The sequence below is a fragment of the Amblyomma americanum genome, chromosome 9, assembly GCF_052857255.1.
Source record: "Amblyomma americanum isolate KBUSLIRL-KWMA chromosome 9, ASM5285725v1, whole genome shotgun sequence".
Lineage (NCBI taxonomy): Eukaryota > Metazoa > Arthropoda > Arachnida > Ixodida > Ixodidae > Amblyomma > Amblyomma americanum.
The window spans coordinates 34974748-34999214 of NC_135505.1; the positions used below are offsets into that span (position 1 = coordinate 34974748).

Below are 24467 nucleotides of genomic sequence, written 5' to 3' on the forward strand. Positions count from 1 at the left end.
ATACGCACCAACATTTGTTTTAGGGAATCATTTCTAGAGAAGAAATAAATCAGTCTCGAAACATTACGGACAAAGGTTGTAAGTGGGCTTCAACAGACCTAAGCATTTTGAAATGGCGACTAGAACTACAGTTATGTACACCTGGATAGATGGCGCACGGCACCGGCAAATTTGAAAACAGTGAGATTGGAGCAGTTTGGTGCAGTTTTCCTCATTTTTATCAGGATGGAACAGTTTATTTGGTTTGGTGCAGAATGGCAAATTTGGTGCAAGAGTGGCATCACTGTGAAACTAATAATATTTCTGAAAACAAGAGAAAAAAATACATATACACACCTAAATTCATTACGATATCTCTAATAATAAAAATTTTCATATTGAGACCAGTGCCTCCCCTTATACCCATTTTGAAATAACCGAACGGCTTTTGCTTTGCAAGTGGAAACAATAGCCAAGAGACACTAGCCAAACAGGGTCACTCAATAAAAATGATGCCTTTGCACAAAAGAAGCTATGAATAAATTGTTGCTAAAGGAACAGTTTTTCTGTGCTTTTCCGCATAAGCAACAAAGATCCACGGCAGAGAGAGGGCAGGACAAGTTCTCTTGTTGAAAAATGCTGGTGGGGCAACTGCATTTCACGCGCGAATGCGTTGTAGCAAACTAACCCGTTAATTGCAAATGGCACTACAGCAATTAACTGCAGCCACAAGGCACCTCATGAATGCCATTAAACAGTCAAGCCCCATTACAACAAAGCATTGAATATAACAAAGAAATGACTATTTCCCATGGAAGTTCCCAGAGAAGGCTATGAATCTGATGTCTCATTTTTAATGAAGGAATACATATATTGAAATTCAACTGAACACCACTGGCCATTTCATAGTGAGCATTTTGTTTTGTAAAGCCGCTCATCGCCTTTGCACCCATCTGAGGTGGCAAGCAAACTACCCACTCTTAAAAGCTGCACAAAACCTACAAAAAACTTTTCCTGCCTCGAGCGGGGCCCACATGCCGTACATTACTCCGAACAATACATCGGCTTCGGCATGGCAAAATTTTGATGTCGGTGGACTCATCCTCACCGAAACTTGGGGATGTGGGCTGTTGAACGATGTTGTGCAGATTGGTACACGCATCCCACTGTACTTTGCCGAGTGCCTCCGTCCGCCTATAAGTTCTTCATGCAGCTGCCTATAAGTTCTTCATGCCCAGATTTGACAAAGTAGTCAAATCTGCGCATGAAGAACTGATAGACAGCTGCACCTCACGGGCATTACCACTGCATATGAGCTTTCCGAAAAGGTATTCTTTCTTGCAATGAATCCCTTGCGCTTTATTTGGCCGAAAAATTGACTCTCATTTTCTGCGCATGAAAACTGACCATCACAGCCACTGCCCATCGCGCACAACGTCAACGTGACCTCCCGTGAAAGGCTGTCACCGGTTGGTGCTCAGCCAAGAAAGAACCTAAGCACTGTAGACACAGAAATCAACATATCTGCAAGTACAGATTTGGCTTAGTTTGGTTTGATTTATGGGGGTTTAATGTCCCAAAGTGACGCAGGCTATGAGGGATGCTATAGTACGGGCTCCGGAAATTTCGTCCACCTGGACTTCTTTAACATGCACTGACATCACACAGTACACGGGCCTCTAGAATTTCGCCTCCATCAAAATTCGACCGCCACGGCCGGGATCGAGCCCGCGTCTTTCGAGCCAGCAGCTGAGTGTCATAACCACTGAGCCACCGTGGCAGAGGCACATAGATTCAGTGTCTGACTGATATTTGCACCATAGGCCTAAACACACGGTGCTATTTGTCCTTTTCACCACGGCACACGTGATGCTCACATTTTTTCCCAACCAAAGTAGAAACGGGCCGTGTTATGAAAACGTTCCAATTAGCATCACAACTTGGCCAGTCCTAAGGCGACTCGTGGATATTGAGTAATCAGCACACTACAGAAGCCTGCTTTGCAGGTGTCATCTATATTGCAACCAGTCCACTTACTCCATACATCTGGATAAAACGAATGAACAGCACGTCTTGCTTTCTATAAGTTGGCTCTACTGTACTATGAACAGTTGCATGCAAACTCATCATCGACAGCAGCAGCCTGACTACGTCCACTGCTGGACAAAAGCCTCTCCAGTATTCCTCCAATTAACCCTGTCCTGTGCCAGGTAATTAAACAGTAAATGCTATTTGCAAACTATCTGAAATTTCGTACCTTCACACAACCAAAATTTTTTTCTTAATAAATCTTCCAGTTTTTTTATTAAATATTTGCAATGAGGGGACCATTAGTGATGAAATCCTGTAAATTCATAAAGAAGGCCCCAATTTTCTGTGGCAAAAAATTCAGAACTCTGCAAAGTGAGAACAAAGAATCTGCAATATGCCGCACGAAGCCTCCCACACGTTGACGCATGCAGCCCTTCACGCAGAAATGGCCACGTGCTTTGACTCAACAGCCCAAAGTCGTTGAGAAGTTGGCATTACCTTGCACTGTGGGTATCTCAAAAACAGTAAAAAAAAAAATTCACGCTATATTCACAGTTTTGTTCCAAATATAACGTGAGGTATTTTCTGGAGATGATTCAAGAAAAAAAAATCACATTATGTTTATGCAAAAGCAGTAATATTGTTTTTCACATGCGAGCCGCCGCGGTGGCTGAGTGGTTACGGCGCTCGGCTGCTGGCCCGAAAGATGTGGGTTCGATCCCGGCCGCGGCAGTTGAATTTCGATGGAGGCGAAATTCTAGAGCCCGTCTGCTGTGCGATGTCAGTGCACGTTAAAGAACCCCAGGTGGTCGAAATTTCCGGAGCCCTTCACTACGGCATCTCTCATAGCCTGAGTCGCTTTGCGACGTTAAACCCCCATAAACCATAAACCATGTTTTTCACATGCACCAGAATCGTGACTCATCCCACAGGAGCTTGCAGGTGTGCTGCTGCAAGAACTGCAGCGCTTGATGTAGCTTTCTTCAATGAATGGGGAAGCAAGCGTGTCAAGGCACCAGCAGAACTTCATTCATTGCCAGATTATATGTTCCAAGAGAAGTTATATGATTAAATTAGTCCCATTTCCATGAGTCCATCACTCCTGCCAATGTCCACAAATGCAATATCATAAAAAAAAAACTGTGAAGCTGCTAACACACAATTCTGCAAAAAATTCATCAATCCGCGACTTTTCATGAAATCACAGCAAACTAGGGGCCTTATTCATAACTCTTATCAATGTTTTCAGTACCTAAGCATCAGAGGGCTGTTGAGGAGTTACAGTCGACAAGCAAGTTTTTGGACTCTCTAAGGGCTGTGAAAAAATGCGAAAAAACAAATCTCCTGGTAAAAATCGTTTCATGGCAACTTCTAATTGCTAGCATGATAAAAAAGGGGTCAGTAGTTTTGTGCACATTCTGATGCTGCACATGACTCTTATCTCCACGCGTGCTGTGTACACAGATGATGGGCAGCGGTGACCGCTCAAGCTTGGCGCTCGATGACTACTTCTACCGGCACGTTGTAGACGAACATGCGAGCTGGAGCACAGTCCAGACACGAAAGCGAACCCACACTACAGGAACTGCGCTGCCCGTTGTTCAGAGGGCCCGAAACAAGAAGGCAAAAAATGGTGACATGGATAAAAAAGAACTGACACACACCTGACATAAACAGCATTCGCAATCAGGACTAAGCTAAAAACCAATCTCGAGATTGGCGGTACAGTCAACGACCGATTTCTTGGACTCTCTAGGGACCGCGAAAACGACCGAAAAATCAAGCCGTCCGGAAAATCAAATTTCACCGAAAAAAGTCCCAAACTTATTACCAAAATGACAGAAGATGGTGTCAAGTTGTATTGCACACAGTCCGAAGCTCCTCATGATTAAATTTCACCATGCGACATGTGCACGGACGACAGGCGGCGACCACTTTCACGAGCTCGGTATGGCTGTGCTGTCCTCGGCATGTCACCGGTGAACGCATGGGTTGAGACAAAGTCTAAATGTGAAAGCAAACATGCCAATGCGGGAACTGCGCTGCGCCCGCAGTACGATGCGGCCGAAATGAGAACGCGAAGATGGCAAAACAATAAAAACCGAGAAACAGCCGAAGGAAGCGCTCCGTCGACATTGGCCTTCGTCATTAGGCCTAGCGACTAGGGCCAAAATAGGCATCGTATCCGGCGATACGGACTTTGCGGTGGCTTGCGTATAATGAGAGGCATCTTGCCTGTAATTGAAACACCAGTTATTTACAGTTTTATGATAGAAAAGTCAGGGTTGCAGTGCTTTTTGCCGTGGGTATGCTGACCTCCACCATTTCCTCCCGCGTTCGCAGTCTCCGTGATGCCGTATGCCCCTCCGGCACTTCGCTGCTGTTTCCGTATTCCGGATAAAAGACTCGGCACAGATGAGTTCCGTGAACTCTGACTACTGTTCAAGTTCGTGCGGCGGAAGACATTCAAGAACAGTACGAATTCAAAACCACAAAGGCAAAATGTGCCGACTCGTGCAGAATTTCCGCATAGCAAGTTAAAGGCTCCCTTTGAGCTTGAATTTCGTTTCGTTTCATCAAGTTTAAAACCTTTCCTGCAGTTTGAATTAACGACGTTACACTGTACACATTATATGGCGGCTTGGGTATTGGTGGCGGGTGCGAAAAGTCCGAAAAATCTAGCGGTCAGTTGCGATGTGTCCGAAATTTCAGGTGCTCTTATACATTGATTCTATGGGCCATGTAGCGGTGCCACGAAAAAGTCTGAATAATCAAGCATGTCCAAAAAATCAGGCTTCTGAATTTTTGGTCGTCGACTGTATATACATAATTGTGTGCACTCAACTGTGCCTGGCGTATAATGAAAGGTGTTTTGCCAGTTATCAAAACACCTGCAATACAACAGTTGGAGATGCAGTGCATATTGTCACAGGTACGAGCTTTTCGCTTCGAAAACTACCAACATTTTCTTCTGCTCCCTGTCTCAGTGAAGCTGTACACCTCCAATACACTTCAATGTTGCATCTTCACGTATCAGAGACGAAAGAACTTTGCACAGATAATCCCCATGAAATTTTACTACTATTCAAGTTCTAGCAGTGGACGTCAGAGAACAATACCAGCTCACAAACACACCTGCGCAATGTGCAAACTCACAGAGAATATCAGCCCTGCCATTCAAGAGGCTCCCTTTGAGCTTGAATTCCGCTTGAAATCTGAATTAACGAGGCTCCACTACACACATTATATGGTGGCTTGACTACTGACGGCAGTGCCGCAGCGAGTGCAAATGGAGTCCGAAGAATCAAGCAATCACTTGCGATGAGTCCAAAATTTCAGGCGCTCTTACAAACTGCCTCTATCGGACATGTGATAGTGCCAAGAAAAATGGTTTGTGGTTAGGTTTATGGGGGTTTAACGTCCCAAGGCGACTCAGGCTATGAGGGACACTGTAGTGAAGGGCTCCGGTCATTTCGATCACCTGAGGTTCTGTACTGACATCGCACAGTACACAAGCCTCTAGAATTTTGTCTCATCGAAATTCGCAGCCGTAACTGGACCCGCATCTTTTGGGTCAGCAGCCGAACGCCATAACCACTGAGTCACCACAGCGGCTCAGGTGCCACGAAAAAGTTAGGATAAAAAAGTTCATCACGCTTGACTATTCGACCTCTCCAAATTTTAAGTCATTGACTGCGCTACCTTATTTCGTATTTCTCAAGCTCTGGCCTTAGAAACAAAAAGCTCCATGCATGTCGTGCACATTTCTTTTGGGTCACAATGCTAGCATGCATGCAGAGCATGTGTGGACAATGCTGTGCATTTACACTAGCATCACACCTTAGCCTAATAAGTTGACAAGAGCCAAGACAAAAATCGGGTCATCCCAGTTTCCCACATGACAGCACAAGGTGCAAACAGCCCAGCAGGCCCACAGCACCTGAAAGGTGCTGTTTGCTGGCAGTTTTCTTGGCAGCCATGTGACAACCTATGGCCGACATCCTCCCCATGAGACTTCTCACCTCAGGTCCTGCAGGATGTCCTTGGCATTGTACATGGTGATCAGCGAGGTGGTGGCTGCTGGGATGATGATGATGGGTTTCCGCGACACTGCACAAGGGGTTGGTTCAAGGGTGTCAATGAGCATGCCCCAACAGCACTCGAAGCACACTGCAAATAATCCCCACTGTCCTGAGCATCAGAGATGTAAATGGGCATCAAAGACAGGAGAAGCAAGACAGCGTGAAAATTCAAGCCTGCATGAACACACCCTGAGCACCTACCTTAGCAAGCAACTCCACTGCCGTGAGTTTCACAGCCCAGACATAAACCTCAAGAGCCCGCCCTTTGTTGCTCAGGCGCAAGGACCGTGGATAAGCACAGGGTACCTCTTCTGCTCTACTGTAGCAAAGATGTTAGCAGCAGCCACAGAACCAACAAAAGGGCACAGCTGAGCGCCATGCCATGCCTAACTGCCATTCGTATAATGAAAGGTCAGTGTGCACACAGTCATTCCAATTTTCTCTGCTCATTGTCATGATAGCAAACTGTGTCCTTCCAGTACCATGGCCTTTGTGGTTCTTAAAAGAAAAGAGCCCAACACATGCTCACTAGTTGTTAGCTTTACAGCACTGTAGCCTGATAAGTATAATGCTTAATAGCTAGAAAGTGCAAATATTAGAAGCTTGAAATAGTCTGCAAAAAGTATTTGCCATTCAAACCTCCTAAGCATTCAGAAATTGTGCATTTCTTGTTCATCTGAACTCGTGGCGAAAAGCTGCTAATTTCCAAATGGCAGCACTGTGCACTTGTCATAGGAGTTAACTTCCTCGCTCTTCAATGGACCTACTATCAGTGCGTAGCAAATGCTGCTCAGGATTTTATGCCTTGCATAAAACCAATGCACTGATGGCCACCAAGAGCCAACATGGCACGGCCACTGCGTGGTCACAAAATTTTCGTACTGCTTTCAATCAGTCAGAAGAGAGTGAGCTGCACTTCAGTTTTCCGATCCATGAGCACTGAGAATGGCCACAGGGGCAGCCTAACTCCCCCCTGCTACCCTCTGCAAGCTGCCGCATCAATAACGGTATACAAGCACTGCCGCCCATTCTTTGTTAGTGCATTCACGGCCAATTGTCAGCTGCACTTCAGTTTTCCGATCCATGAGCACTGAGAATGGCCACAGGGGAAGCCTAGCTCCCCCCTGCTACCATCTGCAAGCTGCCGCATCAAAAACGGTATACAAGCACTGCCGCCCATTCTTTGTTAGTGCATTCACGGCCAATTGTAAGCTGCACTTCAGTTTTCCGATCCATGAGCACTGAGAATGGCCACAGGTGCAGCCTAACTGCCCCCGCTATCCTTTGCGAGCTGCCGCATCAAAAACAGTATACAAGCTCTGCCGCCCATTCTTTGTTAGTGCATTCACAGCCAATTGTCAGCTGCACTTCAGTTTTCCGATCCATGAGCACTGAGAATGGCCACACGGGCAGCCTAACTGCCCCCGCTATCCTCTGCAAGCTGCCGCATCAAAAACAATATACAAGCACTGCCACCCATTCTTTGTTAGTGCATTCACGGCCAATTGTCAGCTGCACTTCAGTTTTCCGATCCATGAGCACTGAGAATGGTCACAGGGGCAGCCTAACTGCCCCCGCTATCCTCTGCAAGCTGCCGCATCAAAAACAATATACAGCACTGCCACCCATTCTTTGTTAGTGCATTCACAGCCAATTGTCAGCTGCACTTAAGTTTTCCGATCCATGAGCACTGAGAATGGCCACAGGTGCAGCCTAACTGCCCTCGCTATCCTCTGCAAGCTGCCGCGTCAAAAACAGTATACAAGCACTGCCACCCATTCTTTGTTAGTGCATTCACGGCCAATTGTCAGCTGCACTTCAGTTTTCCGATCCATGAGCACTGAGAATGGTCACAGGGGCAGCCTAGCTCCCCCCTGCTACCATCTGCAAGCTGCCGCATCAAAAACAGTATACAAGCTCTGCCGCCCATTCTTTGTTAGTGCATTCACGGCCAATTGTCAGCTGCACTTCAGTTTTCCGATCCATGAGCACTGAGAATGGCCACAGGGGAAGCCTAGCTCCCCCCTGCTACCATCTGCAAGCTGCCGCATCAAAAATGGTATACAAGCACTGCCGCCCATTCTTTGTTAGTGCATTCACGGCCAATTGTCAGCTGCACTTCAGTTTTCCGATCCATGAGCACTGAGAATGGCCACAGGTGCAGCCTAACTGCCCTCGCTATCCTCTGCAAGCTGCCGCATCAAAAACAGTATACAAGCTCTGCCGCCCATTCTTTGTTAGTGCATTCACGGCCAATTGTCAGCTGCACTTCAGTTTTCCGATCCATGAGCACTGAGAATGGCCACAGGGGAAGCCTAGCTCCCCCCTGCTACCATCTGCAAGCTGCCGCGTCAAAAACAGTATACAAGCACTGCCACCCATTCTTTGTTAGTGCATTCACGGCCAATTGTCAGCTGCACTTCAGTTTTCCAATCCATGAGCACTGAGAATGGTCACAGGGGCAGCTTAGCTGCCCCCGCTATCCTCTGCAAGCTGCCGCATCAAAAACAGTATACAAGCTCTGCCGCCCATTCTTTGTTAGTGCATTCACGGCCAATTGTCAGCTGCACTTCAGTTTTCCAATCCATGAGCACTGAGAATGGTCACAGGGGCAGCTTAGCTGCCCCCGCTATCCTCTGCAAGCTGCCGCATCAAAAACAATATACAAGCACTGCCGCCCATTCTTTGTTAGTGCATTCACGGCCAATTGTAAGCTGCACTTCAGTTTTCTGATCCATGAGCACTGAGAATGGCCACAGGGGCAGCTTAGCTGCCCCTGCTATCCTATGCAAGCAGCCGCATCAAAAACAGTATACAAGCACTGCTGCCCATTCTTCGTTAGTGCATTCACGGCCAATTGTCAGCTGCACTTCAGTTTTCTGTCCATGAATACTAGAATGGCCACAACGGCTCTCAACAGTGAAGAATTTTTTGCATGCAAGGCCTGGCCCTAATGCAAGTGTTTTTGCCACGTGCCGGTGATCAGCCACACCGCAAAGGCACATGACATGCACCATCTCATGCATACCTTGCTAGTGAGCGCCAGCTGTTTATAAACGCTACAATTTTTCACCGCGAGTTCGGAGGAGCAGGAGAGGCTGTGATTTTCAGATGCCGACCTGTTCCAATTCTTCAAACAAAAATGTGTGTGGGACTGAAATCGAGTAGCAGATTCTATTCACATATTCGAAATATTTCTATGTCCCTGCTCTCTGTGACACTCGTGGAAGAACCGTGCAGCCAACATTTGAAAGCGTCAGCTTCAGTTTTGGTTCCATTCTCACCAAAGTTTTTCAATTACTTTTCGTGCAAGTGTGCAGCAAAAGTGAGCAAAAGCCTAGATTTTGTAGCTGCATGCAGCCCGATCTGCCATTTGGCACAGTTTGGCACAGCACTTCCACCACTGCATGTACAGCTGAAACAGCACAGCATGAGGTGTATAGCAAATTATACTGATGATGAGTGAAAACAAAATTTGTCTGTAGTGTCTCTGCTTCTTTTCATAGCTGTGTTGTGTGAAAAAGCATTTGTCTTTGGTTTGAACTACACATATAGGTATTTCCCAACCAAAAATTTGACATTCGCACACCTAGCAAGCAAGCAGACTATTTAGAGCCCTTTCAATCTGCAACACCACTGTGCTGGAGCTGCCTTCTGCACAACTTCTTAAAACACATGGACACGAGCTGCCAGTTTTAAACATAAGTCATGCTAATGGGTGGACGGTGCACCTGTACTGACAGTAAAGCCTAGTGGCAGCACATTCTAAAGATCCCGGCGGCTGCAAGAGGAAGCCTGCCGTTTCCCCTGTCTGCAACTGGGGGCATCTGTTTTCCATGACAAAGTTCCCAGATATTCCCTCAGTGTTCAGTGTCTGCCACAATTCCAGACACATCCAATGTCATTCTGTGCTACAGCTTAAAAGCTGATAAGGAAAGCAGCGAAGCATACTGGCAGCACAAAACGACACTGAAGGAGTTTACCTCTGTACTACCTCTGACTAGCTTCCCAGAGTAGACAGCTGCACTACATACTAGTTCTGGCCCATGAGCTTTCCATGATTTTTCCTGCCACAGATGAAGCACTTGGCAGCAAAATGGAGATGCACATGCCTATCTAGGAGAAGGAAGATTATTCATGTCCGAAATCACACATACTGAACCTTTCCTTTTTCTTTCCACATCTATACAAAATGAGCATACCCACAAGACTGTTGCATGAACCGGGCTGGAATGTCACTGCACGTCACTGGTCCTGGCTCAGGTACGAAAAAGCAGGGGCATGCAACTATTCAACACTTGGAATAGTATGCTAATAGCATTCACTACTCGATTCACATCGCACTATTTGAACCTCCTGAACATTCAGAAACTGTGAATTCATTGTTCATCTGAACTAGGGGCAAAACACTGCAGCCTTTCCAAATGGCAGTACCTAGCACTTGTCACATATCTCCTCTTACCTTCCCAGAAAGCGGCAAAAGCACGTGCCTTTAAACCCAGAGCAAAGCCAGAGACAATCGGTAAATACTGCAGTAGCAAACAATGAGCATCAGGAAGAGTTTCAAGTTTATTTGTAAGAAGCCAAGTGCTCTGAGATTGGTTCGCATGAACATCAGCTTTAAAAAAAATGCTCCGCGTGCTACGTAAGAAAGTGATCATTTCAATGTCTCCACGGCTTCATTCCAATGCTAAAGTTTTCTAGAAACCTGCTGCACTGCAAGCGAAATCTATGTGCCTGGATTTGTTTAGGAACACCACAACTCTTAATGGTCTAAAATCGGTCAAAAAACAGAATTGCTTTAATCTTCATATTTTCACAATCCTGAAGTCTTTTTGCACCTATCTAACAATTTTTGTTAAAAAACACTGCCAAATTCATGTGTTATAGCATTGCAAAGACATGAATCCACGAGCATGGCCCTTTATATTGGGGTCAAATCACACCGAACTTTGGTCGCCCAAAGTTCAAGAAATATGCGCTCTGCCCATACCATTTTGGTTTCCTTTGAAAGGCCACGATCCAGGCTTCTACAAATGAGAAAACAGTAAGTAGACATAGAAGAATCCCAATGGTAAGACAAAGAAAGAAACAGACTTCATACTACGCGCTCACCCTGGCATCGTGCAGGATGTGAAGGTCCTCAGAAAGGTGCATTGTAGCGACCACGGGATGGCAAGGTCTCAAATTAGCTTAGGCTTGAAGAGGGAAGGAAGAAATTGCCTAGTGAAGCAGAAGCCCATTAACAAGTTAGCAGTAAGATGGAAGTAGATGAATTCAGGATACAGGTGAGGAAGGCAATCTAAATGTTCAAAAAATGAACGATAATCTCACAGGTATCCTTACGAAGTGTACAGTAAAAGTAGGCCGCAGGATGGTTTGACAGGATACCGGCAAGCTATCTCAGTTGAAAAATCTGAATAAGGAACGCCAAAGCATGAAAGCATCAAACCCCACAGACACTCGAGGACAGCGACGTATGTTATCTGACGTCACAGCCATACCTCCGACCCTTTCCTGGTTGAAGGTCATCGTCAAGCGGTTTTGTCCTTGAGTTCTGTATGCGGAGAGTAAAGCGTTTTGCTCTAACAAACCACACAAGGACAAGATCCTACAAATTCGCCCTTTCTGCACAAAATGAGGTCTGCTTTGAAGAATGCTTGCTGGCAGCCGGCACTCAGCTGTGTCAGGCCAGGGCACTGATGAGGCCAGCAAAGCCAGCACACGACACCATTAAGTTATTTTTACGCTCAACATCCGATGGGCCGTTTTATGCCAGAACAACGTCTTGGACAAAGAATGCACAGGCCACTGAAAGTGAGACTTCGTCCACCAATGCATTCCCCACATCACCGAGTGCAAAGAAAGTGTGATCCCTTTCCAAACGGCAATTAGGCATGCAAATGATATTCCATTACTTAGGGGGCTATGACTTGCCCTCTATGTAATTGGTCCTTCAAAGCCATTCAAACACTGGCATCGGATGAAAACTCATGCTCAATGTTCAGGTTGCGTGCAATAAAATGAGACTACAGGCAACTCCCGATAATTGGAATTTAGAAGTGAAGTGTTGGTCCTGTCAGTTTTGCATGTAAACCGATAGAAAAAATCACTCGATAACAGGAAGTTAGAAGCCCGCAGTATCGTTTAACTAGAAGTTATTTTCTAGTGAAGAGGCTCCAGGCGACAGTCATTTTTTAATTGAATGCGCAATTTTTCAAATACTACAGCAGCTCCATGCTTTCTGTGTCATCACTATGGCAGCAATCTGCAGTGCTACCACTTCTTTGTTACAGCTGCCATTGGCACTCGCAGTGCTGCATGCTGGAAGCAGCGAGATTAGGCTTGAAGCACACGTCAAGTCAAGAGCAAGTCAAGCCAGCCGCGTCACTTTCGTCGAGTGTCTTTGTTGCAGTATTAGGAGCGCGCTGATTCGCTTGTTTCGTGCATGATTCCACGCTACGGATTCCGACTACAATTGCAACTCACGGCTCCTATCGCATGCTCAACCTGCCAAGTAAAGTCGAGATTTTGAAAGATGTAGAAAACGGAGACACCACCAAGCAATACATTGCGCAGAAATTTGCGATCAAGCCAAACATGCTTTCCAAATTTATAAAAATAAGCATGCGGTATGCGGTTTTCTGGTAACTACTTCTGGAGATGCCTTTGCCAGCTCATCGGGGGAAGCACAACCAAGAGAGGCTGAAGGCACACAATTTGGTGCAACTCTCGGTGACGTCTGCTTTGAAGAATACATCGCCGTAGGTGCTGCAGTCGAAACGTGCGGTGTGCTTATGGACAGCGAGATTCCGGAGACTGTTGGACCCCACAACGAACAAAGTCAGAAAAGCGAGGACGACATTAAAGATGAGCTGCAACTGACGGCTGCCGATGGGGCTGCGGGGCTTGCTCTCGCGGAGTGCTTATTTGCCGTTGAAGGTAACATGGAAGAAGCGTTAGAGTACAGTACAGCTTGCAGAACTTGCTTTCAACAGCGCAATTTGGCAAGAAAAGGCAGACCAAGACTATTTTTCTTAAGAAACTTGACTTCGCAACTAATAAAGATGCTGTTTTAGAGTTTTGTGTTTATTTGGAAGCTCATTAAAATCAGTTTTTTGCTGTCCCGACCAGCTTCATATAATGAGTCTACTGTACTTTCCTCTTTGCCAAGAAAATATTTACATTGTCTTCCTGAATAACAATAACCTGTTCCAAGAGAATTGGAAGCCATTTGTTAATAAAGTCCAAAGCACGATTACAGTTAAACCTGGTTATAATGAAATTGACAAAAAAGTTCGAGATTTTTCGTTACATCCAGGTGTTCATTAAATGCAGTTTTCACGAGAAGAGTACAAAGGACACTGCAGAATGGAAATTAAAATAAGAAATAAATGCAGGTGAACTCACCTTTTAAATGCTTACAGAAAACAAGTTTACTTGAAGTCACAAATGCGAATAAACATTTCACGATCATGCCGATAGCGGGACTGCAGCAGCAGCCGCTGCCACCTCCACCACGGCTTGCGCAACGCCACTACGAGTGCAATGGGGAGGGCGGCGAAGGCGGGGGCACTGCGGCCGAACTAAAGGAGAACACACGCTGCCGCCGCAGACCAACCATGCAGGCATGTGCTTCTACCTGCACGTTCCCTCTCTCGGTCTTCCCCTCGCTGCTGCCCCAGGAAATGGAGTCCTCACCTAGCATCGTCGGCGCTCTCCACCATCCCCGCTCCCAACGCGCGAGAGCTATCAGCGCCAGAATCAAGCGAGCAACCGCGCAGCTGCGATGATTACATACTGCTCGTGTCGTTTCTTTTTTGGCCATTATTTTTCGCTTCTTTTGAGCATGAACTGTTGTAACATCATGTGTTATGATGTTCCAAATGAGAAAGTGCCAGAGATGCGCCGGCGGCACTAGAGCACGGCGTGTTGTATCAACTGCAGTCGCTCGTTGCGATCAGCATTCCTCTCATGCCAGTTCATGCTTTATCGTCACGACACTTTCGTATGATTGTGCCAAATTCCAAGTAACTCAGCACTAGCTAACAGATAAATGGCATAGCCAGTTCGTTTTGTCAAGGTCAACCACCGCAACAACTACGTTACATGAAGGTTTCAAATATACAAGCTTCAATGGGGGCGGCCTTAGGGAATTGAGAAACTTCGTAATATCTAGAAATTCGCTATATGAAGGTTCATTACATCCAGGTTTAACTGTATCTTCTTTTCAATACAAACTAAAAAAAAAGCTTTGAACGACAGCTCATTGACGTAGTTGAAAACAAGGCACTTGTCCTGCTCAGCAGATCTAACGCAAGCCCTACTTGATTGAAGTGCACACTTGTGACGTCACAGCAACAAGTGCATGTAGCTCTTCTTCTAATCCGACTGCATGCGAGTGGCCACAATTGCCAGAATAACCAAGGCAAAATGTGGAAGAAACTGTAGTTTTTAGACTTGGCAAAGGTGGAATCACCTATCTTGGGCACTGGCCGTGACACGGATGCAGCTGTTCCAACTGGGGCCATTGCAGGAGGTGCCGCAGGTGCTGGGGCCACAGGCACTGGCCACTTGCGCTGGCTGCCCTCAGTCACAAATTTGAGGCTCACACCATGGTATGTGCCCATTGTATCAATCTTGAAGCCCTCCGTCTCTGCGGAACAACATGCAGACGGCAAGTCAGATGCACAGAAAAATTTCAGCCAGTACCACGACAATGTGCCGCACATGCCAAACGATGTTCACAGCAACTCTGGCTTTTCAATTCTCTAGCTAAGAATAAGTTTTCTTGCCTAGCTTCGGCTGAATGAATTACAAGTGCCGCCACTGCTTTGCAGAAAAAGTTATCGCAATGCTAGCAAAGTCAATGGAACCACAGTCTTGCACGCAGCAGTTGGTGAAATTGGCTCACAGAAAAAAACACTTGTACAGTTAAGCCTCATTAATATGACCCCCGTAAGTATGGATGTCTCAAATTATGGACAATTTGCCTGGGGACCAAACTTTTTCAATGTATTTATGCCTCATTAATATGAAAACTTGCTGTCTGGGCAAGGGGAAAATGCACAAAGGCCTGTACTGCGCCACCCAGAGACCACCATAGACATGCAGTGAAAAAGTTCAAATGACTGAGTGGTGGCTCTTTCCTTTCCTGGTTTCATGCAAAAGTTGTTCGGTCGATGCGCCTAACCATTTCCCAAATAAATTGCATGAATGGCTGTGTAGAAAAATGCCTCCAATGAAAGCCGACCGAGTGCCAAAATATAGCAGCGGTTCGTGAGATGTGAGCAATCGTAGTAGGAGTTAGGTTACTTAGCCTTGGGACACCGTCAAGTGTATCATAGACCACTAGGCACGTCAGGCTGTATCACATTTTTTTCAAGCTTAAGAGAAGACACAGGTCCTAAAAATGAAAATGCTTATTACTCGAGATAATGCAATAAAATTAGGTGTGTATATGTGTTTCTTCCTCCTGTTTTCAAAATTTATAATTGATTTCAGTATATCTCAATCAGTTCCCATATTATAGAAAAATAACTGATGCCTAATTAACTAATTACTTACAGGTCGTTAAGACATTTTTCCTCAATAGTTTTTGGTTCCGGCTGAATTGCAGCTGTAGCCAAATGCCTGCCATTCAGAGCTATCATATTTATATTGTTATTGAGGAGCAACATCATATAAAAATATTCAATTTTGTCAAAGCACCATAATTATGAAATATAATTAGTGACATTATTGTTCACAAAATTTGATATGTTCGACAGAGCCATAAAAAAATAGCACAGCTCCGTAGTTCAATTCTTTCTTTCTTTCTGAATTCAACAGTGTAAGTTTAATTGAAATTGCACTACAAAAACATGACGAAAACTTCCGTAAGGATAGTCATGTTGGCAAGTGCACGTGCCAGTCATTTGGAGGCCGTTGTAGAGGCCTCAGAAAATAGCAGAATGCAGACATCGAGAGAAGTTCACAGTAGGGATTAATATGAGGATATAGAAAAGAGCGCTAGCTATCAGGCAAGAACAAACTGGCGGCCACTGGGGATGCGGTTGCGAGAAGCTGCGGGCATAAAGTTATGCCACATATTGCTCCAAAATTGTCACTGCAACGCATTGGAGGCATCAAATATATAATTTCTTTGGCAGCTGGAGGTCGAATTAGCCCTTGAAACTTGGTAGATAGGTACTTTACACTACTGAACCTAAATATACCATTTTCGAAAAATTGAAATTTCCGCATTTTTATACCATTTCAAGACCCACATCTCCCCTTAATAGGAACCAGCATAATGAACTTCTAGCCTAGAAAATTACATTTCAACTTCACTGGCCACCATTATGCACTGAAGGAGACCTTAATCATGGCGAGTTTTTTCTTCCTTTAACTTTTTTTTCCCTTTGCAATTCGTTTTTAATTTTTACAGACAGTTTTGCTCGGGAACCAAAGTGTCTATATTAATGAGGCACAACTGTATTCTAAAACAGCTGTCTCACCAAAAACAGCCGTTCCACCTAATGGACTGACAAGGAGACTACAGCAGACGACAGGGCAATGCTGAAAGCAGCAACAGATGGCTGGACTTGGATACATGCAAACAATGGGCACTTCCTCACTGCTCAAAAGTTAACATGTCATAACATGTTACTCTGTAACTAGCTAGTACTGTCAAGCATCAAAAGATTGTGAATACAATTATGATCGCATACCTGCCAACTTGCCCAAGTCAAAATTCAGGAGAAAACAGGGGGAGGGCGCAACATCCACTGTGTGCTTTGAGAGTGACTTTGCTCACTTCAAACATTTTCCGCAGCACCTTTTATGAAAGCATGTGGTGTTGCATCACCAACAGAAATTTTAGTTTGAAGTTACACCTCAGCACTCTCTAGTGCCCATTTTTTTTTCTCCGGAGCCACATGTCATGAGAACTCTCAACACAACGCACCCAAAGATAATTCATCTGAAAGTATCGCAGGTTGCTACAACAACTCACAGAGGGCAATTTCCAAACGTTCTTCCATACCTTCCTAGGTGATGCAAGAAGCACAGGCAACCCGTGAGCACTGCTCTCCTCACTCTAACTTGCGTGACAGAATAACACATTTCATCATTCCTAAAATTCACAGAGCACAAAAACAGGTGCCCGGCTTGTAGTGTGCTTGCAAGTAACCTAACGTGAAAACACAGACGGGTTGGGGGTTGGGATGGTGATCACACGCACTCAGAGTCAAACCCCTGCTGCCTGCCCTTCACTTTCTTGCAACACATTCAATGATCGTGAGAAAAATGACAAACAGCCCAGAAGCGCACCATACGAGGTCAACATGGTGGCTCCCACGACACGAGATCAGCTCCAAATACACACTGTTTTGTTCAAAAGCCAAATTTTCTAACTTGGCTTGTTTTGAAAATTTGGCCAGAAACATGAAATAGTCCTGCAGGAAAGCTGGCAGCTCACCACAGAAGTATGAAAGTGCACTCATGTTCAAACTGTGAAAACTTTAGGTCCGTTCAATTTGCTCGCACTTCGCCACTAGTTTCAGGAGTGCAGCCTTGCGCCCTGTGCACAACGCCATTCTTTACAAACAAGTGCAGATGTCGCGCACACCTAGTTAAGTGAAACTTTGCGCTTACTCGACTGCCAGTGCCGATTCTGTGCAGCAGCAGACTGCATCATCACAGCAGACAACGGACTCACTGAATGCAAGTATGCACAGATGACACACACATCGAAACAGTCAGCCATCAAATACATGCTGCACTGGGTCCCAAGTTAGCAGATAATGATACGGCATGTCTTCTCAGCACTCGTCTGTGGATAGCCTCCCATATGTGGGAAAAGCAGCAACAATAAAAAGAAACCAACAAGAATGTCAAACTACCACATGAAAGACAGAAAAGATACTTGAAATTAAAATTCCTCTTTGCCTCTGTGGCCACTAGCAGTAAGCCACAGTTAATCTTTGTTTCTTTTTCTACACAGCAGGAAAGAAAAAGTGTAGAGTGAATGACTAATATTATAAAAACCCCGACAGTGCAACAGAGGCACATGGTTTACACCCCTTCTGGACTTTGGCGTTCGTTTCTTTTGCACGTTGTGCCTGCACTGCTGAACTGGTGCTGCATGAGTGCAGCACTTCTTTTGCAATGCTAAGAACTAGTTCACATCAAGCAGAGAGAATCAAATGGACCTTTTGCCAGCAGCTGCAGTAGCTGCAGTCGCTCTGGCTTCGGCCGGTAACCAGCACGTCTTAATGTCAGTGTTTCGCCTACACGTATCACCCCGAGCTACTTTTGGTGCAAATTCCGAACACAGTCGGGGGCAATTTTGGGAGAAACAACATCATGTCTGTGCAATCGGGAGGTTCGGCCGAAATTCAGGAGTCTCCTGGACAAATTGAGATCGCTGGCAGGTATGCGACTGTTTGTGAATGCTCACAGCAGAAATATGGGTCTTTGTAAAAGGAATAAATCTCTTCGTGGGCACCTTTCCAAATGGGATGCCCGGTACCAAGATGAAAAGAAAGTTTTGCAAAAAAATTACATCAGCATGCAAAACAGTTTGCTACTCTCTGCATGGCATTCCTCTCAGTCCATCACCTTCTTTGCCCCTAAAAAGCTCCTGATCGTATCTGCTGTAGACGGCTGGCTGGGGCACTGCACGCATGGGTATGGCCTGCAAGAACAAAGAAATCACATCACATTGGCAGCCTTCAAAGAATGTGCACACTAAGCCACCTGGCCCCTACAAAACACCAGCAGAGTACGTGGGCCATTCTGGCCAACACCCTTCATTGTAGCCCAACAATTCACACAAAAAGCCACGGACACACCAGCTGAAACAGACTGCAACTACAGTTAAATCCTGCTACAAGAAAATTCATGAAACCGGCGCAAAATTTAGCTGAAGCAGGAACTTCAGTGTTGAGAAATAGGACCAGAACGTTGCCAGATTGGATTCAATAGTTCATGAAGATTTATTTCCAAAAATCTGTCAGCATTGGCTTTTTCCCATTTCGAAATCAGCACCATGGCACGATTTTCGTGGTGCTCTGGAAATCTGAGAGACAATGCACGTATTCGCTTAATAAACGTAGATTGTATTGTCTCGGGACATTTTTGTGCGAACAAGATGCACGCACGCTCACGGCACTGTGTGTTAAAAAGGGGTAATATGCATACTAAGTCAATGCTTAGGAAACCATGCCAGATATGAGGTCCTTCCAATTCCACGAAGAAGTTTTGCGACATGCGATATAAACATACCAACGACGTGGTTTTCTGGCAAGACTGCACCTAGAACCACCATTACTGTGCCATTTATGTGCGTAGCAGTGGCTGTACTATGTGCACCATGAAGAAAAAAAACAAACAAAAAACTTAAGAACAATGCTATCCTGCAGTGCAAACTGTCACTGTCAACACAATAATTTCACACTGGAATAAACGCACAACTAATTTTCGTTGTGCTTTCGTCAGCAAAGCAAGTGGAAAAGCTGCAAGCCGCTTTGCACTAATGGCCACAGATTGCAAGCATGGAGTGCGAGCCCCTGAGCAGTTGGCAAAACCATCACAGGGAGTTGTCCGCTGGATCACATACCTGCTCGTTAAAGGGACATAGAAGACATCTCTATGAAATATTTTTGTTAGTTAAATCCAATAGTGTGGCATTTCGTGGCTCTGTTGTTGCCTGTCCGGTGGCAAAAGATGCATTTATTGCTAAGAGATTCGAAGTTACAACGCTTTTTCCTGCCTGGCAGCAGCCGAAATGACAAAGTACTGCCGGCTGGATATCGATGACCCACGTCAACTGTTGCTGCCATTGCTTCGTTTACATTTGCACCAGCATTACAATGGATCCCATTCCCGATCCAGACACTGAAGTTATCACAAAGAACTGCGGCCCGCACTTTGGCGATCTGAACCCCACACAGCGTGCAATACTTTTGCGGGCTAAGGCGGTGGGTATGACAAAACCGAGAAGTTGGCAACATGAGCAGCATCCAAGCTATTGGTGCAGCAGCTGACACTGCTGAGCCACCGTCACAACTGAAGGGTAGAGAGTGGTACATACGGATATATTTAAATTCTGTAATTATAGTCCTCGCAATGCTAGTTATGCAGCCCAGCGTCTTGGTACATTGACAAAAAAAAACATGCTGAGTGGTGCATTTGCTAACGTGGAGGCTCCTGCCACCTTCATGTGAGGAGCACTTAAAGTGGCATTTGGAGATCCTCTGCTGCTCCACACTCGCAAATCAAGGCGCATCAAAAAAAAATCTTCACGGGCACACAATGAAGCATAGCTGGCCACCTGCTACACTTCCAATATTCACGTTGTCTTTTTTCCATCTATCTCATGTGATAAAACTGCACTAGCAGTGTCGAACAAAACTTATACTATATTTGAATATCCAAATGCGTAACCTTCTTGCACATTTATCAGCCTCAGAGATCTGTCGTGTTTTGGGGTATTTCATCATCACGCTTGTACTTGCGAGATTGACCTCTGGCGGCGACACCTGTATTTCAGTTTTGGTTCTTTCTATTTCACAAGAGCTTTGTTTTCAGTAAAATTGGTCTTTTGTGTGGTAAGGAGCTGGTATTTTATCGATACAAGCCAACTTAAATTTCTCCTCAGTGTCCCTTATAAATAGATTCCACCTGTATTTCAGTTTTGGTTCTTTCTATTTCACAAGAGCTTTGTTTTCAGTAAAATTGGTCTTTTGTGTGGTAAGCGGCTGGTATTTTATCGATACAAGCCAACTTAAATTTCTCCTCAGTGTCCCTTATAAATAGATTCCACACGGAGTGTAGACAGCATTATTGAAAGTGCAAACTGACTTCGGTAGCCGTTTTTGGCGAAATAAGATAAGCATCATTGGATGAGCAAAAAAAAAAAGAAATGGCTCCTTACATGTGAAAATTTCACTGAAGCGGAACCTCGCCCCGAAAATTGATCGTAACAGCGAGCTTCATTGTAGCAGAAGTTTTGTTGTAGCGGGGCTTGACTGTAGTTATTACAAATTTTTAGGAATGTGCAATCAGTGGTTCTCTGGTTCAAAGAGAATTCAAAGCGAATACAGTAGAATCTCGGTGATACAAATCTCACAAGATCATAAAACTATTCGTAACGTTCGAAATTTTGTATCATACGAACTAACAAAATTCGTATGCAGAAGCATAGAAAATGCATGCACGTAGATCTGTTTACGGCATGACTGGATTTATTCACGGCCGTGAGGCCACGCTGCTTGCGGTGTGTACTGCACGATTAGCAACCGTGATTTCAGTGAAGTGCGGACCACGCACCGTCGCTCAGTACTGCTTGCGGTGCGTACTGCATGATTAGCGACCACGATTTCAGCGAAGTGAAGGCCGCTCACTGCGGTTCATTGCTCGCGGTGCTACCGCGGTTAGTGACAGCGATTTCAGCAAAAGGTGAGCCGCGCACCGCCACTCGCTGCTCGCAGTGTGAACACTCTAAATATTTTTTACACAGTGTCATGCCACTGACCGGTTTTAAGCGTGAAATGCGCTTCTCAAAGGCATGAACTTGTTTTGAGCGTCACATGACTGAAAATTCGATTGTTTTCATCCACCCAAGCGTGACACTCATTGAAGAAACCACCACTCGCTTTCATTAACGTGTGGTGTAAGATTCTATGTGTGTGGACCGGAAAACTCACGTTAAGTAAAAATCTGTGCAGCAGATTTCACTTCTAATTTGCTGCTGTGGCTTGCGCTTCCTTTCAGATATTCTTTTTTTCCATAAGGAGTACTTGAAAGGTGCCGCTCGCTTCGGTGATTTTGGCGGGAAAATGTGGTTAGACCAGGGGGAGGAAAGCGCAAGCTACTTCCATCCCGGCTAATTGAAAACACTGCACTGAAATTGTAACTCCATACACCATCCATGTGAACATAAATGAAGGAGGAATTGGCGCTAGTGTCTGCACTAAAGGACAACATCTAACCGCAAAAAGGTTCTGAAAGGAGAAATGGTCTCTCACTCTCTCTCTATCCCTTTTGAATTTCTGACCCAGGCGGCTGTTGTAAATGCCATGCATCTTTTGCGCGTGTTTCGCGAACTCCGCCAGTCGCACATTATCTTGGGTGCTGCCGCCTGCTTTGTGGCGCCGGTCACAGACACTTTGGCGTTGTTTTCCTTTATGTGTTAGTGATGTAGGTGCTGTGACAACTACGGCGGTGTTTCGTTTTGTGCTCGTGACCTTTGACGCTGCGAAGAGTGCAGCGAGACCCGCATCGATACGACGGGAACCGCTACCTGCGCTCGCTTTCTCAGGAGCTACCGCTCATTTCGGTGCCATCGATCGTGAACAATGACTTAGTCACACTGCTGCTGAAGAAGCAATCATCAAGTTTAGTCCGCAAGAGTTGGCACATTGTGGGAACTGATTATGTAAATGTATGTTAACTGAATTTTATTGGTGTCGCATATATCAGCATGAGCAGTGAAAGCCATTGCATGCTAGTGGTTTGCTTTCACGCGTTTACGTAAATACTAAACAATTTTTTTGCAATTGTCTGTGAATGTAAGGTACATTATGCATGTAATCCAGGGCTTTACAGATAGCTATCTGGTCAGGTAGTAGCATGGTTGAACAAGTCTTGGGTCACTGACCAATTGTAAAAAAAAACGGTTAGTTGACATTTCGGAACCCCTGCGGGTTCTTTGTGCACAATGAAGTACATCATGCATGCATTAAATTTAGTGCATTCAATGTGCACAGACTGATGTTCTGTATTGCGTGAAAATTATGCAGGAATGATCGCGTATGTGTTGTGCAAATTATGCATGAAATTACGTACAGAAAATGGCAGTTGTGCTGTTCGAGATAAGCTGAATACACCTCTGGTGCTTCGCCAAACATTACCTATATTGTACGCAATGCTGTAACGTAGACATGTAGTGTATTTTGAGAAATATCTCTTTTTGACTAAAAGTAACGAGAAGAATATACACGTGTCAATAAAACCATGAAAAATGATCTCTGTCGTCCATACATTGGCCCAGCACTGCGGTTACCATTACTGACCAGCAGCGCAACCAATTTAAACATGTCACAACTGCAAATATAGGGTGTACGAAAACCAAAGTAAAGCATAGCATGCAGTCATGTGCAGCAGGCGGACGATGATACATCCACCCACCTCCCCTAGCGGGCCCAATTTTGGGCCATACCACACATGAAGCAGCTGCCATGCGAACACCCCCCCCGCCCGCGTGTTTCGGCCGTCCGTTGTCATGGAGATAACTCGTACACAGTTGAGTTTCCCCTTCAGATGGTGATGAGAGGAAACACCTTATTGATGATGAAATCAGGGTTTCTTGATGACTTGGTGGTTCTAACTCACAAACATTCACCTTACTCGAGGAAAGGAGAAGGTTAGCTATTTTGAAATACGGAAAGCTGGGCAAGTCGGTTACTACTATCCATGGTAAAACAGCGTGGAAAAACACGAGGACGGAACAAACACGACGCCACGAGCGCTGACTTTCAACTGGTGATTTATTGCACACATGTGCACATTCCCGCCAAACACTAAACAGAACAAAGAATATTGAAGAAAGATTGCGTCATCACTGAACATCTTAAACATCTTTCGCACACATGCATGCGAGACAAATGTATGCCGAAGTAACGATCACTCAAGACGTTCGGTTCTTTAGAGGAAAAAAGAAACAGTTGTCAAGGGAATAAGCGCATCACGGTCACTTGTTCTTATGAGGTGCCTATCCCGCATGCCCAAAGCTCGGCAACCCTTTGGCTCCACACACAATGACCGTCATACCTGCCTAAGCTTCTTCAAGACGGGTGATGTCCTAGACAGCGCGAAGAACACAAAGAAAACCCGCTGCAAGAAGGGGAGATGGGGACAGGACGGGTTCCCGTCGGGCGTCCCTCTAAGGCTGAGTGGCTCCACAAAAGTGGCATTCCTCGCGACAAGAGACTGAATGGCACCACGGAAAGTTCAGCGAACTTCACCTACACCATTCGCTATGAGCATAACTGAAGGAGGAATTGGTGCTGCCGTCTGTAATTTGTGGCCGCAGGAAGGTATAGGAAGTTTCACCCCTTGGTTAAACCGTTAGAGCCGCTGGAGCCATTGGCTGTAGCAGTCTCTTTTGTGCGTCATGTCTGTCTGCGTTTCAAGCATGTGCATGTGGCGTGCTAGCTTCTCATGGTGAAGAGTGGCGAAGAGATGCAACAATGTTATTAGAACGTTGAAATCGGTTGACTTGCTTTGGTTAGTGGCACAGTAGGTGCAAGAACACAGAGTGCGACTACCCACAGTTCACGCACGACATGGCACCACTCACTGCGAACTGTGGGCACTAATCGGCCATTC

The 24467-nt window shown here is 45.4% G+C and overlaps 1 protein-coding gene across 1 annotated transcript in view; it reads right to left on the reverse strand.

Moving 5' to 3' along the window:
* LOC144103229 (parafibromin-like) overlaps nucleotides 1–24467 on the reverse strand; it is a 136705-nt gene that overhangs the window by 52246 nt on the left and 59992 nt on the right. Inside the window, exons 9-11 of the mRNA XM_077636006.1 lie at nucleotides 18696–18771; nucleotides 14572–14748; nucleotides 6033–6120 (exon numbers count right to left, since the gene is read on the reverse strand). Of these exons, the coding sequence (XP_077492132.1) occupies nucleotides 6033–6120; nucleotides 14572–14748; nucleotides 18696–18771 (341 nt within the window). The remainder of the gene's footprint in view (nucleotides 1–6032; nucleotides 6121–14571; nucleotides 14749–18695; nucleotides 18772–24467) is intronic.